Source organism: Cantharellus anzutake (assembly GCF_015039405.1).
Source record: "Cantharellus anzutake strain C23 chromosome Unknown EI90scaffold_6, whole genome shotgun sequence".
NCBI lineage: Eukaryota > Fungi > Basidiomycota > Agaricomycetes > Cantharellales > Hydnaceae > Cantharellus > Cantharellus anzutake.
Genome location: NW_024066956.1, coordinates 1,399,283 through 1,415,845, shown reverse-complemented (window position 1 = coordinate 1,415,845; position 16,563 = coordinate 1,399,283). Strand labels below are relative to the sequence as shown.

At 50.2% G+C, this 16,563-nt stretch overlaps 2 protein-coding genes across 2 annotated transcripts; one reads left to right on the top strand and one right to left on the bottom strand.

Moving 5' to 3' along the window:
- Positions 1-1,469: 1,469 nt before the first annotated feature.
- Positions 1,470-2,185, top strand: EI90DRAFT_3117704 (uncharacterized protein; the record flags this gene model as incomplete). The annotated part of the gene is made up of 4 exons (XM_039063015.1): positions 1,470-1,527; positions 1,603-1,952; positions 2,007-2,061; positions 2,109-2,185. The coding sequence occupies 4 exons, from the start codon at positions 1,470-1,472 to the stop codon at positions 2,183-2,185; spliced, it is 540 nt and encodes a 179-aa protein (XP_038921521.1).
- Positions 2,186-12,961: 10,776 nt separating this feature from the next.
- On the bottom strand, positions 12,962-13,759 carry EI90DRAFT_3038441 (uncharacterized protein). The gene is made up of 4 exons (XM_039058860.1): positions 13,663-13,759; positions 13,201-13,322; positions 13,091-13,136; positions 12,962-13,017 (listed from the first exon to the last, which is right to left on the bottom strand). The coding sequence occupies exons 1-3, from the start codon at positions 13,699-13,701 to the stop codon at positions 13,091-13,093; spliced, it is 207 nt and encodes a 68-aa protein (XP_038921520.1). The 5' UTR covers positions 13,702-13,759; the 3' UTR covers positions 12,962-13,017.
- Between the last annotated feature and the right edge of the window lie 2,804 nt (positions 13,760-16,563).

Sequence of the window (16,563 nt, the reverse complement as noted above, 5' to 3'; positions counted from 1 at the left end):
CCCAACAAGAGTCGGTGGGCGGTCATCTTCCCCTTCCATGAGTGTATCCTCTTCAATGTTGTATGACATGGAGTTCTTCGGGGTTGGTGATGGTTCTGGTGAGCCATATCTTCTCTTAATTCGGGGAGGTGCTGTCAGGGACTGCGTGTCAGTTCACGACAAAGAGGGTGTTCCTGAGAATCCTAGTCGTTGTTAACGCTGAGGCGCCACCCTCAGCAACGATAGAAGTTATATACACAGGTACCGCTACCCACTAGAGCATGGCTACAATGAGATAAGAGATAGCCGATAGAATGATGACATGAAAAGATAAGTATTCATTCGGATAATCGTAAGCAAGGCGTGGGAAGGGGGTGACATGTGGACAGAAGAAAGGAAGCGGGAGCTAAGCGAGAGCTAAGCGAGATTACCTGCATTCTTCAGATCACTCCAGATCGTCTTACAGCAACTCCCTTCTGGCATAGGGAGTCAGGGTGGCTGGTTAGGCCGTGCCCTGACAGGTGCGCTCTTCTTGCATTCATGATATTGCTCAAAAACAAGTCGTGCATCAGGAGGAAGGGATTGGATCAAACATACTAACTTTTCCCAGTTTCTGCAAGCAACATTTGAAACTGGGTGGGAATGTTCTTTGCAAATTGCAAGGACTTCGGCCATCATCAATGGTGAAAGCCAGTCATCCTCCAACATCCTACAGCTTGTCTGTCTTTGGCGCTTGGTGCCAATACACTGATGATGGTAACTAAGTATGAGCACGCCTCATTCGCACTCTGGATCCACAAGACATTCATTGGCTCTGGCTACCAGCACCGCATGTTGACAGTGAGTATGGATGCCAGGTCCGTTGTCTTTACTAATCGATTTATTGACAGGGAAATGCTTCCCATATTGGAGTGCCGGAAATGGAACCAGAAAGAATGATGTCTGTGGAACTTTCTAGACTTGCACACCAATCGTAACTCAACTGGTTCTCTCGGACACTTTTCAAAGCTAGCCCCCTTCCAAGCTTCGATAGCTTTATGGATTGGCTGATTACTTAATAGTACATTCATTTCACATTGTATTGATGGGCATATTCTGACTATTGGTTTCTGATGGAAACTGTCATTGATGCTAGCGAGATGGAAGGTGCAGGTATTTCTCCAATGTCAACGCCAATGACTTGGTGATTCCAAGGCAGCTACATCTTTGCTTCGCTCACTCACCTCCTGTCAAATATTCATCCAAGGTCGGCTTCGCTTGCTCACCACCTGTCTCAGCTGATTCACCTCAACCTTCATTTATTATCACTTCCCAATAAGCATATATTCACAATATTTCCGCTGACAGGTGCTTTTCAGATATGTGCACATATTGTTATGTAAGCATGCACACAAGAGCGTTTATAATGTCAACTAACTTAACCTGCCTTTACTTACCCAGCCTACCCCCTCTATACCTTTCCTGACAACCACTTTTGCTTCCCCCGATTGATGTCATCTCTTCCGAGCAATGACAAGCTGCGGCAGCACCTCACTGGTCTATATCTTGGTGATGTCAATATTGCATCTAAGGTTGTCTGGGTTTTTGCAAAGGCCTGACGTTGCTATGTCCTCTGCCTTCAAGGTACTAAGAAAGATGTGCTGAAACCCCCACCTGTGGTTCTCCATGGAATTTTCACAATATCCCGATTCCCATTCAAACTACTTCCTGATGGGGGTTTTCGCACCTCTACTGTGCTGAATTATTTCAACAACATATCGCTTCAAGAAGCTATGGCAAGGACGAATGCCTGGGCTCACCTTGAGAGAGTCCAGGACAAGGACTTACTTGGTTACAGTGATTTCCCAAATTACGTCAAAAACCTCAAAGGCTTCGAGGGCTTAATGACTGCTCCCCACACACTGGAATACTCCCTTATCAGCGATCAGAGTTTAACTGGCCCTCAGATTAAGATTATTCACAGAATGTTCGAAGTAAGTTTTGAATTTGGTCAGCTTGTTGCACTCTACTGACAAACTATGCTACAGTCTTGTTGGGATACAATTCCATTGCCAACAACACCTCAGAAATCAGCGGATGAGGGTATGTGGAAATTCCCGGCTGTGACTTGTCAATTGACTTCATGACAGCAACATCGAAAATCCAATACCAGTTTACTCCTGGTGTTATGGAAATGGAGATTCCTATGGACCATGCACACAGGTAAGACAATTCCTTCCCTTCACTTTGTTCTTTGCCAAACCCCATGCCAAGCTTTCCCACTGGGTTTTGGTGCTGGCTGGGGGATTTGTTGATTTCCAAGGGACTTCCCTTGGCCATTACAACCTTTGTATTAGATAGACACAAATCATATGACATGTATGGCAAATGCCGAGATGTTTTCTCATTATCGAATACATAACCCACAAACCTTGTACCGCAATTGTAACATCCTCACCATTGTGCCACCACTGTAAACTCAACCTGTAACCTCAGAACCATGTCCACCTCCCTATTCATCCTCTCCATGACAAAACCACAATGAGGAGGGCATTCCCACGCCCAACCTCCTGCTGCCCGCTCCCACCAGTCCACCGGGTGGTTGAGCAGTCACTCCCCTCCAACCAGAAGTTCCCTATCAGGAACTGTAGCCTATCCCACCTCCTTAGGAGAGGGATATGGTCCAGGCAGCTCCAGGATGCCTGGCCACACACCCATGGGCCCCACTTCCCACGGTCACCCACTACCGTGCACTGGTCCACCAGCCCACTTTCCCCAACAACTCCCACTACCGGTACGCTCCCATGAGTGCCAAGTCACCGATAGCCACCCACTGGGTGACTCCCTTTGGGAGTCCCAGTATCCCATGCTACCGGTACGCTCCATTGAGTGCCAAGTCACCGCTAGCCAACCACTCCCAGCACACCCGCTACCGGTACGCTCCCAGGAGCGCCAAGTCCCCATTAGCAGACAGCCAGGTGGCTCCCTCAAGGAGCCCACATCATACTCGCTACCGGTACGCTCCCAGGAGTGCCAAGTTACCATTGGCCAACCCACAGGTTGTACTTCCAAATACTCATCCCATTCCGCTCTCCCTCCTCTGGCTATGCAGCCACCTCCATTAGTGAGCCGAACGGTTCAGGTTGGGTTCCCCAGAACCCATTCCTGTAACACCTGGGGATCACCCCATCGCACTTAGATTGGCTAATGAAAGTAAGCACTATGTGATGCTGCCTCCCATACACCATGACTCAAGAATAATAGTAGAGAGATCTCAGGACCCTTGCAACGAAACAACAGAATCCCCAGTGGACTCCCCTAGGGCTGGGCCAAGTGTGTTAACAGCAGAGACCAGCACGTTGCCAACAGAGCTTAGCACATCACCAACAGAACCCAGCATGCCAGAAAACAAGGCCAAAGGTGAGAAACTTCTTTGGGAAGACTGAGGACTCATTAAGTGCCACACAGCATTGCCAGATCTGGATAGTAGCAATGATGAACCAGGTTTGTCCCCTTAATCCTTTATCTACATTTCGTGGTATTGGCTGACGATTTTCAACCTTAGGTGATGACTTTTTGGGACCTGAATTCGGCTTGCAACACTGGCCAGTGTCACCAGAGAACATTCCCATTCGAAATGACCTGTTCAAGGAAGAAAGATGGCAAACAAACCCCTTGCGTGCATAGTGTGAAGGAATCCCAGGTGTTATTCTGCCCACAGAGTATGGAATGGCTCTACAGGGGCCTCTGTCCAAATTTCATTCACACTTGCATGTCACTTGATAGGCACTGAGAAGAGAGCGACATACTCTGCATGTGTGGAGGAGATTATAGTGCTTAGAGATCCAGTTCCCCTTGTCAGTAACTGTGCAGAGGGTGGATCTCCTTCCAAACAACACTTCTCTGGTCCATCTTTCTCTTGTCAGGGCACACCCACCTGACCCCGCACCACATGTGCTGTACCGCACTACCCCGTTATCACTCCCTGTCTCTCCTCCCCCATTTTCCCCCTTCTCTCTATCTCTATTTCTATTTCTATTCTATGGTCGATTTCCCTTTCTCCATGTGCTACTACATACCTAACCCCACCCCCCTGATCGCCACATGCACCGTGCACACTCCTGCCTACTGAGCGGCCACCTCCGGGATCTCCTGCAGAGACACCCAGGGAGGTGCAGCTGTGTGCGGAGATGATGTGGCTTCCTCCACATGACCCTAGCCACATGTATATAATAGTGCCTGGGGTGGGAACAGAAGAAGCAGCCTTCTTCTCAACTTCCCACTTCAGCCTAAGTGGTCAGGGACGCTCACCCCATGATGGGATTGCCACTACGCACAGCTGCTATCCGTCCCACCAAGTCCCACGCACAGGGACCTTGCCGCTTTGGGAGCTGTCCCTGACAGCAGAAGAAGGCTTCAACCTCATCTCCCCCGCCTCCCCTGCTATGGTAACTGAAGAGCAGTACGATGAACTGCTGTCCCGATTCCACAAGCTCCAGGCCATCGTAGAGAGCCAAGCTCAGAACCAACCCCCAGCCATGCCTGCACCGGCACTGGTCCCCGCACCAACACCTGCACCCGCCCCTAGACCCAAACCGCCTAAAGTCGCCCCCCCCCCCCACTGCCTTCTCTGGAGCAGCCAAAGACCTTGACCGCTTCAAGGCCGAATGCGGCATATACTTCCATGTCCGAGCAGCGGAATTCCCCAACCCCCTCTCCCAGATCCTCTTTGTCCTGTCCTATATGAAGGGAGGGACTGCAGGGGTGTGGGCGATGCAGTGCACCATCGCACTACTGACGACGGGCTCCCCCGACTCACCATGGATGAGTTCAACATGGAACTCGACACCATGTCCCAAGACCCGAACCGCAAGGCCACAGCCAGACAGAAGCTGGCCACTCTGCAGCAGGGCAGTGACTCCGTGGATAAGATCATCCAGGAGTTTGAGATCCTTGGACCCACCTTGCAGCTAGGGGATGTGGGGCTAGTGGATCGCTTTGAACAGGCAATCAACTCCCAGCTCTGCAAAAGCATTTACTGCCTCCGCCCCATGCCAACCACCTGGGCCGAGTGGAAACGCGAGGCCAGCCTCCTTGACAACCAGTGGCAGCGTTTCCAGGCAACACAACCCTGCTTAGCCCCCACCAGGCCCCCACTCTTGCCCCCGAGACCCCCACTCCCTGCCACTCTCCCGCAGCCATGCCCCTTACCCACTGCCGCCACACCCCAGCCCCCCACACCGCACCCCGCAGCAGGAGCAGGGCCACAACCCATGGACCTTGACCGCTCGAGGATCGACCAGAGGCGAAACGGGCTGTGTTACAATTGCAACACACCAGGGCACATTGCGTGGGATTGCCCACAACCAAAAACCCGCCGAGCCAGACGGATGCACCCCCAAGATCTCAGAGCGCTCATGGAGGGGCTGAGGAGACAGCTGGTAGACAGACCAGAGGCAGAGGGAGAAGGGCAGGAAGCAGATGCCCAAGAGGATTTCCAGGAAGGTGACCGGTGAGGGACGCGTCCCAGCTGCCTGCAGGCGATAGTACCAACTCGTGTAGATACCATGAGGCACCTAAGTCGGTGCCAACGTCTAAATTCCACCAAGTCATCGCCAAGAAAAAGAGGAAAACCGCATCCTCGAACAAAGTGATACCAAGCACGGTGCTGGAGGTAGCAGTCCCGCCACCCGCCATCTATGTGCTGTCAAAGCAACCCCCCAGATCCCTCAACCTAGCCGTAAAGCTAACCACCTTGACCTCCCTCACTACTGTCTCTGTATCAGCCCTCTTAGACTCAGGAGCCACCGGGAACTTCGTGAGCCCCAAGTTCGTCAGAAAGCACGGGCTCAAGACAACCCTGCTCCCCCAACCCATCCCTGTCCGCAACGTTGATGGGACCCCAAACGAGAATGGGGCCATAACTGAGGAGCTAGAGGCCCTTCTGACATTCGGATGGCACATGGAGCGGGCCTGCTTTGCCATCGCAAACCTGGGGCGGCAGTCCCTCATCATAGGCCATTCGTGGTTGCTGCACCACAACCCAGAGGTAGACTGGACACGGCAAAAGGTCAGTATGTCTCGCTGCCCATCCTCCTGTCAGTCGATGTGAGGACATGCCGACCAGGACCCCGTAGTGGAACCAGGGGACGGGATTTATGCCACTATCATCCCTCCAGGGTGGGGACACGAACTGAGAGCGACCACAACTCCGTCTCAGCGGATGGCCCAGGAAGCCTGCAAACCGGAAGCAGAGCCTGCGCCATTCAAAGCGCTGGTCCCAGAGCAGTACCAGGACTTCCGGGACGTATTCTCGAAAGAGGCCTTTGACCAGCTGCCCCCATGGAAGCCCTGGGACCACGCAATAGACCTGGTGCCAGATGCCAAGCTCCCGAGAGGGAGAACCTTCCCCCTGTCGCGACCAGAGCAGAAGGAACTAGACAAGTTCCTGCACGAGAACCTGCAGAACGGGCACATATGGGCATCCAAATCCCCGATGGGAGCCCCAGTCTTCTTTGTCAAGAAGAAGAATGGAACGTTGTGCCTAGTCCAGGATTACCGGAAGCTCAACGAGATCACGGTCAAAAACTCGTACCCCCTCCCTCTCATTTCGGACGTCCTCGCACGCCTCCGAAACACCAAATACTTCTCGGCACTAGATCTGTGCTGGGGATTTAACAATGTCTGCATCAAGGATGGTGACAAGTGGAAGGCGGCGTTTTCGACCAACTGTGGGCTATTCGAGCCCACCGTCATGTTCTTTGGCCTGTGTAACTCCCCAGCGACCTTCCAAACAATGATGAACGACATCCTCTGGGACTTCATCGACTGGGAGGTTGTCATCTGCTACATGGACAACATTTTGATCTTCACTGCCACCCTGGAGGAGCACCGGAGGGTCGTCCGAGAAGTCCTGGAGACGCTGCGGAAGTGGAGACTCTTCTTAAAACCGGAGAAGTGTAAGTTTGAGCGGAAACAGATTGAGTACCTCGGCCTCATCATCTCTGAGGGAAGCATCGCGATGGATCCTGTGAAAGTCTGCGGAGTTCTCGACTGGCCAACCCCAACCAAGGTCAAAGAAGTACAGTCCTTCTTGGGGTTTGTCAACTTTTACCATTGGTTTATTAAAGACTTCTCTGAGACCGCCCGCCCCCTCCACACGCTGACTCGCAAAACCAAGGCATGGGCCTGGGGACCAGATGAGGACCACGCTTTCTGCACCCTTAAAGATGCCGTCACCTCCGCCCCAGTCCTTGCCTTCCCTGCCGATACAGGTTGTTTCAAACTCGAGTGCGATGCCTCCAACTTTGCCACTGGAGCAGTACTATCCCAGCTCCAGATGGATGGAGAGTTCCACCCCGTAGCCTTCATGTCCAAGGGTTTCATGGATGTGGAGCGTAACTATGAAGTGTACGACAAGGAGATGCTCGCAATAGTGCGCACCCTCGAGGAGTGGTGGCATTTCCTACAAGGAGCAGAGGAGAAAGTCGAGGTCTACACTGACCACCGCAACTTAGGATATTTCTGCACCGCGCAATGGCTGAACCGATGCCAAGCATGGTGGTCCCTTTTCCTCTCCCAATTCCACTTCACCCTCATCCACCGCCCTGGGAGACTCATGGGAAAGCCGGACACGCTCTCTCGCCATGCAGACCACCCGAAAGGCAAGGACCACAATGATGGGCTGACCCTCCTCCAACCTGCTTGGTTTGAAGCCCGTGCAGCGGAGGCGGTCTTGGTGGAGGGTGAGGAGATGACTATCCTTGAGAGGATTAGCAGGGCAAAGGACCTGGATGAAAAGGTGGTGAAGGTGATGCGGGAACTGGGAGAGGGCATGCTGAGGTCGGATGAGTGGGAGAAGCAAGGAGAGCTGATTCTGTACAGAGGGAAGATATATGTCCCGAAAGACCTACAGCTCCGCCACGACCTAGTGCGGCTACACCACGACATGTGGGTGACAGGACACCCAGGATGGTGGAAAACCCTGGAACTCATCTCCTGCAACTACTGGTGGCCACGGATGGCGGAGTATGTCGGGCAGTATGTCTGCGGGTGCGACACCTGCAACCATGTCAAATCCTTCCCCTCCTGCAAAGTGGGGAAGCTCATTCCGAACAAGATCCCTGCCCGCTGCTGGCAGGTGATTTCGGTAGACATGATCGGAGAGCTCCCCAAGTTGAAGGGCTACAACGCAGTCCTGGTCGTAGTGGATCGCCTATCCAAACGCATCCATGCAATCCCAACAGTGACAACGGTGGACTCAGTGGGGATTGCGCGGCTTTTCCTTGAACATGTCTGGAAGCACCACAGCCTCCCTGAGGAAATCCTCAGTGACAGAGGGAGCGCCTTCATCTCACGATTCTCAAAGGAACTCGTGGACCTCCTTGGCATCAAGCTCACCCCCTCGACGCCCTACCACCCCCAGACAGATGGGCAGACGGAGAGAGTAAACCAACAGGTAGAAGCCTACCTCCAGGTATTTGTCAACCACCGCCAAGATGATTGGGCAGACTGGCTCCCACTAGCGGAGTTCGCCTATAACAACCACGTCCACTCCTCCACCTGCCGCACCCCCTTTGAGCTCGACACTGGCCAACACCCCAGGATGGGGACAGAACCCACACGCTGAAAGAGGGCTCGCGGCTCTCTATGCCGACACAGCTCGTGGGGGACAACTCTCCCTAAACTCTACTTTCTCCACTAAACTCGCTACGTTCTCGATCCTTAACTCCGTGTGGGTTCTCCGGGATTCCGCAAGGTCCGGGCTCAGTGTCCACTACTCACTCGTTGTGAGCTAGATCACTGCCCTTATTCCTACTGTTGGAATTCCACACACTCACACCCTCTCTAGCACATCCTAGCACCTTAGAGAATTTTGGGGGAGGGGAGAACTTCTTTTCCAAAATCCGGTATGTACAGGATATAAGGAACAATTATTTTTAGAATAATTGATGAGAAATATTGGTACCATATGGCACCTGCATACCTTATTAGGCGAAATAATAAAAAAAGGGTAACAGTATCAATAAAAGAATATTGATCAATAACTGAAATGATGGCAAAATATGAAAATATAAGAAAATAAGCGATTTCTCAACGGATTTACGGAATTAAGAGCCGAAATTGGAAATGTAGCTGAATAGAACTATTACGCAGCCGATAAGCATTTTTACCAATTTATTAGATGCCGTGGGAACGAGTGAGGCTGGAATTCTGGGTTGCTGCTTGAGATTCCCACGCCCGCACATGCCCGTGACCTGCTGTGCCTAACTTCTCCAACACGGAACTCCGTCAAATCTCCACCGATTGGGACGTTCTTGGTATCGTTAGAATCGTACGAATTAGGACTATTTTTAGATGTCGAATTTGTATCGGGTTGTTGTGTGAATGGAAGTGGTTTTATAGTCGTGAAATCGGGTATCCGAGCCGGCTCTGCACGTGGGCGATTATCCTGCCTACAACGCACATCCAAGGTAGAAGCCGCTGACTGTCAGGGCACACACCCTGACTAGCCCGGACCCGGACCCGCATCCAGACCCGCTACACTTCCCGCACGCATTCCCGCGCTGCATGCTCCGTGCGCCGCATGGTCCGGGATCCTGCCTTCATGTGACTTCCGGGTATCCCCGGAAGTTTTCCTGATATGGTGGCCACTGTGGGAAGATGAGAAGTTAGCTTCCTTCTCATCTCCTTACCCACAGTAGATTGTGCCCTGGATAGGGCTGGCCAGACCAGAGGCTGTGGACCATAGGGGAGGGTCATGGGGACCCGGGAGTCATCCCCTGACACTGATGCCTTCTCATCGAGGATGATGAAGATGCAAGAAGAGGCGAAAGCGGCGCTAGAGCACACAGCGGATGAGATGGCCCACTACTATGACCGGAACCGCGAGGCAGCCCCTACGTACCAAGAAGGTGACTGGGTCTGGCTCAGCAGCCAGAACTACACAACTGACCGCCCAACCAAGAAGCTAGACCATAAATTGACTGGCCCCTTCACGATCATTAAAGTCGTCTCCCCTGCCGCTGTCAAACTCTGGCTCACCGCCCGACAAAGAGGGATCCACCCAGTTGTATCCGTGACGAACATCAGACCGCACCGCCCCAACGAAATCGCGGAATGCCCCACCGAACCCCGCCCTGGCCCAGACCTTGTAGATGGAGAAGAGGAGTATGAGGTCAAGAAAATCCTGGACTCTAAGTGGCTACACCGAAAACTCCGGTACCTGGTAAAGTATACAGGCTGGCCACATTCAGAAAACCAGTGACCCACGCCTCCAAACTAGTTGAGGAATTCCACCAAACGCACCCCCACACCCCGGGGAGAGAGAAGGAGAACCGCCCAGCCACTTCAGCGGCTTAAGGGGGGGTGATGTCAGGGCACACCCGCCTGACCCCGCACCACATGTGCCGTACCACACTACCCCATTGAAGGAGAGAACGAAGGAAGGTCAGTTGGGAGGTTCAAACGAGACCACCACCAAGCTGTTCCCTGGTTCTTTAGTTAGGATGGGGAAGTGTACTAGTGTTATTTATTGTAAATATAGTACCAATCCGAGTGTTTTGGCTAATTCTATTTTTATGGGTTAGTTTTAAGTTCCTGGGAATTGACTTACAGATAAACTGAGCCCTGCAGAGCTGTTTCTTTATTGAAATTTCTTAATTTGTCTAGGTGTAATTCTGTGTAGTGTTGTGTTAATTTGGATTTAAACTTGAATTTAATCTTCTACTTGGTGAAGTTTCAAAGATTCTATTCAGTTAATGAATTTGGATTGTGTCTGGAGTGTCCCTTGGGTTTGTTTTATTTTTGTCTTATTTTATTGCTTGTTTTAACAGTAGCAAGATAACTGTTTTGTGTTTACACTTTGAAATCTGGAGTGTTAACCAGCTCTCCTGTTGAAATATCTACTTAATATTTCTCTCCTTTATTGCTGCCTTTTACTACAGTGGCAATCTTAACTGTATATCACTTTTTCGCACTGGAGTGACAACCAGAAATGCTTGAGAAAAATAATACTCTATTTTCTTACTTCTCTAAGGGGGGCGAAAAGTTGCAGAAAGGGTCTCCCTTTTATACTCCTTGGGTCACCTTCCTTTTTCATGCTCTACCTTCTATTTACAGGATTTATTTACAGTGTATTTTTCTCAAACTGAATAAAAAATGAAATCTCCACGCTATAGTTCTACTGCGCTTTTGCTGCGCTGAACTGCAGTTCTACTGTGGTCAGACTGCACCTAGAATCCTTATTGTCCTCCCTCGCCTAAGCTATTTTAATGGTTAATTGGAACTTGGCTGCACTGTATTTGTCGCAGTTACCTATTTCAAATTCCCTATATATACCATTAAATTTGCTATGACTCGATGATTCTGAATTCAAACTTCGCATTACTATGCGTATGGCTGTGCTGAGACCTTCAGCTGATTTATTCCAATTTTATTTAGTGACATTTAGTTAAAATGAGACTGAAATGGTAAATGAGTGAATTATTCAGGTTTAAAACTGAAAGAAAAAGTTGCTAGTAGTCAAGAATTACTCAAACGAATGTGTTATAGCTCTCCACTTCATTAGAACATCGTTCCCTAAAATTCCCGCCATGGTCCATCGTAGTTTAGTGGTTTTCGTGAATTTCGTTCATATTTGCTGATTCCCCTTTGTATTATCACATCCTAATCCTCCATATGTATTGTTTGTTGTTATAGTAGGTTGTCCTTGAAGATATCATATTTTTATGTATTTTATTTAGGACTCTGGACCTCTTGAAGCTGTCTTCCCGCGTGTTTTCAAGTTTCTAACTTCATGTCCTTGTATCTCATTCATTTCTGGATGTTTTCTCACGTTCTTGGTATCATAAATTTCTATTTATTCCCACCTTTCCAATGGTGCTAAGGTTGTGTCCTATTTCCTGGTATTCGTTGAGTTAGCAAAGGTTCGCATGCAGAACCACGACCTCCCAACAGGTGAGTCGAACCAATGTCCTCTCAATCGGCAAACGCCAGCAAGAGAGTAGATTGGCGGGTGTTACCACTATACCACCACTCCTCCCCGCAGTCAGGAATGACATGAGTATTCATTATTCTTCCTCAGTAAAAGCTACATCAGGAACAGTGCTGCGGTACAATGGGTGATCGACTGCCTTGAGATCAAGTATGTAATGAATTACATGGATTAGGGAACACAAACACGAGTTATGACGGGACACGAGATCACAAATATTTGTGTACAACAACTCGAAGATTCAACCTGGCATGGAATATCCAAACACTGAAGCCGCTAATGACACAAGCAAGGACGCATACAGAATCGGCTGATCCACATCAATAATTTATGGCCACTAGATCATGTAGTGGAAAGAAAGACACCTGAACGCAAAATAAGAATCATGAAGCAAAACTGCTATACGAGGGCACCACGGGCGGAAATGGCTGCGCCGCGAGGAACAAGGTAGTAACCCATACTCCAAGCTAGTCCTCTAAGCCAGTCCACAGCATACTCACCCACATTCGCTCCATTACACAGAGTTTCGGCGCGAGTTTCATGTGAAAGGCCCGTATTTACATGTGGGTAAGGCGCTGTCGAAGGTCCAGCACCTCCAGAGCTGACAGCGTCATGCGAGTTGTCCGGCATCGGAAGACTCCAATCCTCGCCGTCGGTTACCGTCTCGTTGAGGGTCATTGGCTGAAAGGCAGGCGCCAAGTTATAGAAGATAGACCCATTAACGGGGAGGCTTGTTTCAGGATTGGGAAAAGAACCAACATGCAAGAGGGCCGCTTCGTCACTGGTTCCGACATATCCAGATGAACCCAAGGCAGAATATGGAGCCTCATTAATGGCTGGCACGTTTCCAAGAGCGTCTAATGGCAGAACTACGGTGGACACTTTGTAGGCTGAACTAGTATCCACTCCGTTCTCCCATTCATGAGTCCTGTTTGGCAGGACAGCCGCTGGGGGAAAGATAGTGTTCGTTGTGCAGATTATCGGGTCAGCTACAGACTGAGTTGCTGTATCCCGGAGGCTCGATTGTAGATATGAAAGAAACTGCCGCGTCTTGGGGAGCAGTGCTATCGAAAGAAAAGAACCGGAATAAGTTTTCCATGGGCGATAACAGACAGGAAATAGGGACCCATTACGTACCTATCTCAGCACGGCCAGGGTCGCCGGAAGCCAAAGCCTTGGCCTCCTCCAGACACTCCCTAGCCTCGGTCGATTTCTATAGGGATGATTTCAGCCTCCGTCCATTACACAGACTGCAATGGCGAAAACTCACTCTAACCGCATTGGGAACCTTTATTAAACAAGACATGCACTCAACACGCAAGTGTTGACATGCGGTGCAGAGTAAGTGATTCGGGAGCTGGACACATCTCTGGAAGTTGTTAAGCCAAGGAACTCTTATGCTCTTAATTTTTTGGATGGATGCGATAGGGAAAGCGTTAACTGCCGTGAGAGTGTAATGGCACTGACAACCTGTCGGAGGCCCGATATGTGCCAGAAGGCCAGACATGTGTCACGGAGTTGATGGCACTGCGCTGAGTCTTATGATACGGCAGAATGTTTGGCCCAAGCAAGAATGCGCCTTCAGCGCCCCCAATCAGGCGAAGCCATCGTGTGTTACTTCAAAGTTGAGCAAGCACCGAGGCTGAGTGATGAAGGAACCGTTGTCCACGCGAAGTTGAAATGCAAAGATGCTTCATCGGACAACCTACCTTTCCTTTCAGTCGACACAGAAAGCAATGCGACGGCATGTAATCGAAGTTTGGGGGAATTGGGGAACTGTGAGGCCGAGAGGATCCATTCTCCAGACCTTTTTACATGTTGCACTGGGTACGAGTCCAGGCATAGTATGAGAGTTCAACCCCGGATTTTCACTTAAACGAACAGGTGGCTTTGTATTCGCTCAATAGCAAATTCCGTAAAAGGGATTATGATGCAAATTAGCTGTAATGCCCTACGATACCCGGCTCGAGGCTGACTATGTATCTGTTCGGGATGGCCCGATCGTGCAACCCGCTGCAATCCCGCAAGCTCGGCGGTATTATGTAATTATGTCCCGATTTTGACACGCAATTTAAGCGAGTACATGAACAGTGTTCAAATCAATGTTAGCAGTTACCAATCGCTCTACAATAGACAAACAAGCCTTATCCACAAGCAAGAAACCCCTATAGACAAGTGCCAAAAAGGAAGGACGCGGCGTTCTCACCTCAGCGACGAGAATCGCCACAGCACCAGTCAGTAAAGCCTCCTAGTCTCCATCGCGATATCGAAGATATTGCAGCTGAGCCCCTTTTTGGTGTTGTCTTGCTACTTTACAGAATCGAGGTGGGTGCGGGGCCCCCGCTCACTTGCATGCCAAACGGCACCTGTGTGCCGAAACCCCATCCGGATCTTAGACATCGCGATCCTAAATGCCACACACTTGAAGGTCATTCAGCAACCCACAGCCTGATAGTTGAACAGTATAGTTACAAGGTCACTCGCTCAAATGATTGCATACCTTTACATGGCTTTCGTTAGATACAGGTACTAATAACTATCCCTTGATAGACTCGGCTCCGATCAGTCGAGCTCGTCAATCTTCGGTCCTGCCCACTTGACATAAAGCATGATCATCCATTATATATACCATATAATGCGCATGTGTTAGACCTGGAGTTGTGAAGCGACACTACGATCATGGGTGGGTCCGTTTGGGGGGGCGGGGCGCGTCGCGGGCCGGTCGGCGGCCCGGACGAGGATGTACGATTTTTGACAGGAAGCTGTTCGAAATTGAGTGGGGAGAGATATTGTCAGTCATGACTTGAACGACTTATTGCCATGCATGAATTGCATAATGATTGATGCCAAGCTGCTTGCGCAAGGCTCCCTTCCTGAAGTCGGCTCGTCTGTTTGTCGAAGGAATATCCGTGGGAACTATGTATGTAGTATAGTGCGGACAATGAATTGACTCACTTCGTGTGTGCGTCGAATTGCTTGGGGTGCACAATATTCCACCGCGCTTGTCATTATGTTCTTCGGCGTTGATCATGGAACATTTACATATGGGGTCATTATTTTCTTGGGGTATGAGAAATCCTGCCGCTTGGTCTTTCCAAAAATGACACTTAGTGGTCATGAAAAAAAGGCGACTGACTACGTCCGGCGGCACTTTATTGGCGATGTTCCCTGGCTGCTTCATCTTTAGGCTCGGTACACTTAGAGAGCTGCTGTGTGCAGATACAGGCTGCCTATAAGTACGTGCACACTCCTTCCTACACCAGAGTAGAGGCCCAGTATATCGATCATAATAGATTGAAACGCTATGCTACAAGGAAGAATCAGCGCCTATGGCTGTGTTTCCCTACTGCAGTTTGCCAAACAGCAGCTATAGCTGTGACGTTGGATTGTCATAGCCCACGAGAAGGAGGTGGAACTTGGACTGTGTAAATCGGCTACAGGGAATTTGAAGATGGGGTGCCGTGCCGCCATGGCAGAAGGCCGCCAACGATCCAGTGGTCACCTGTGCACCTAATCCAGCTTCTTGAGATGTCTAGCGGGCAAGGGACAATAGATTGTAAAGAGCGCACTACGAGCCTGAGCGCTGCGCGCCGACAGCGGCGCGTGCGTGCACGAATGGATCATTCGAGCCCGAGCTGATAAGGCGCTCACATATGTAGCTCAGCATATCGACGTTACTAGACTCTCATGGACTGTGTGATCGGGTACAGATTGCATCAAGGCTGAGCAATTTGAATGCCGCGCGTCAGCACCTATTATGGCTCCAAGTGTGCTTGATTGCCTAAATTAATCTAGTGAGATAACGTAACCCCGCTGAACAGTCTTACGATAAGAAGTCCAGGGTTAGGCTGCCATGCGCGTGTCTAGTTCCCGTTTATGGGTAAAATGGTATGGGCAGTGCTTCCAAGCGAATTTGCGATGGACAGCGGACAGCGCAAGCTGGACGAGCCGACTCCAGACATCCTGTCAGCCAGGCTGAGTGCGTTTTTCTTTTCCAGGAGGTATATAGCACACCATGAACTCGTGGCATCCATCGCCAAAAGTCCCCATCGATTCCACCAAGACGATGTAGCTGGTACACCAAGACCCAACCAGGGAACCAGTTTGAGAGGATGTCGAGAGTGTGAGATTCGGAATGGTAAGCAAACGCCCCATCACAACCTCAAGAAAGAGGTTGCAGCAGTGTCAAAGAGGGTATGAATCGGATATGAGAAAACAAAAATGAGGACGCACCGCCACTAAGGGTTCCAATTCAAAGGCAAGAGATGTGAAGCGAGCGGAGGTTAAGAGGAGCCCAGAAGACGTGAGTGTAAAGCGAATGGGCCCCGGGTATAAGAGAGATACATGTCCGCCGCTGAATAGTTACGAAACGGAAACAACCCAACAAAGTAGAGCACAGAAAAGTAGACCTGACAGAAATATTGTTGGCCGGACACCGCTGATCTAATTGGTATTAAGCGCCATGAGCGCTCATTTATTATGTCGTGATACTTGTTGTTAAAATTGCAGTACTTCGTCTATTCGTTAGAAGATGCACCGCTGTATTGATAGAGGATGAGAGGCACGCTTTGAAGGGGTAGAAGTAGCTAAGGAGGAAGTGGCGACGCATA

Bases quoted from the DNA above. Each gene is read 5' to 3' on its own strand.
- EI90DRAFT_3038441 (XM_039058860.1), bottom strand. From the start codon at position 13,701: ATGCCGTCGCATTGCTTTCTGTGTCGACTGAAAGGAAAG. The intron at 13,323-13,662 runs GTAGGTTGTCCG...AACAACTTCCAG, and splicing joins TGTGTCGACTGAAAGGAAAG to AGATGTGTCCAGCTCCCGAA. The intron at 13,137-13,200 runs GTGTAATGGACG...GAGTGTCTGGAG, and splicing joins AGTTTTCGCCATTGCAGTCT to GAGGCCAAGGCTTTGGCTTC.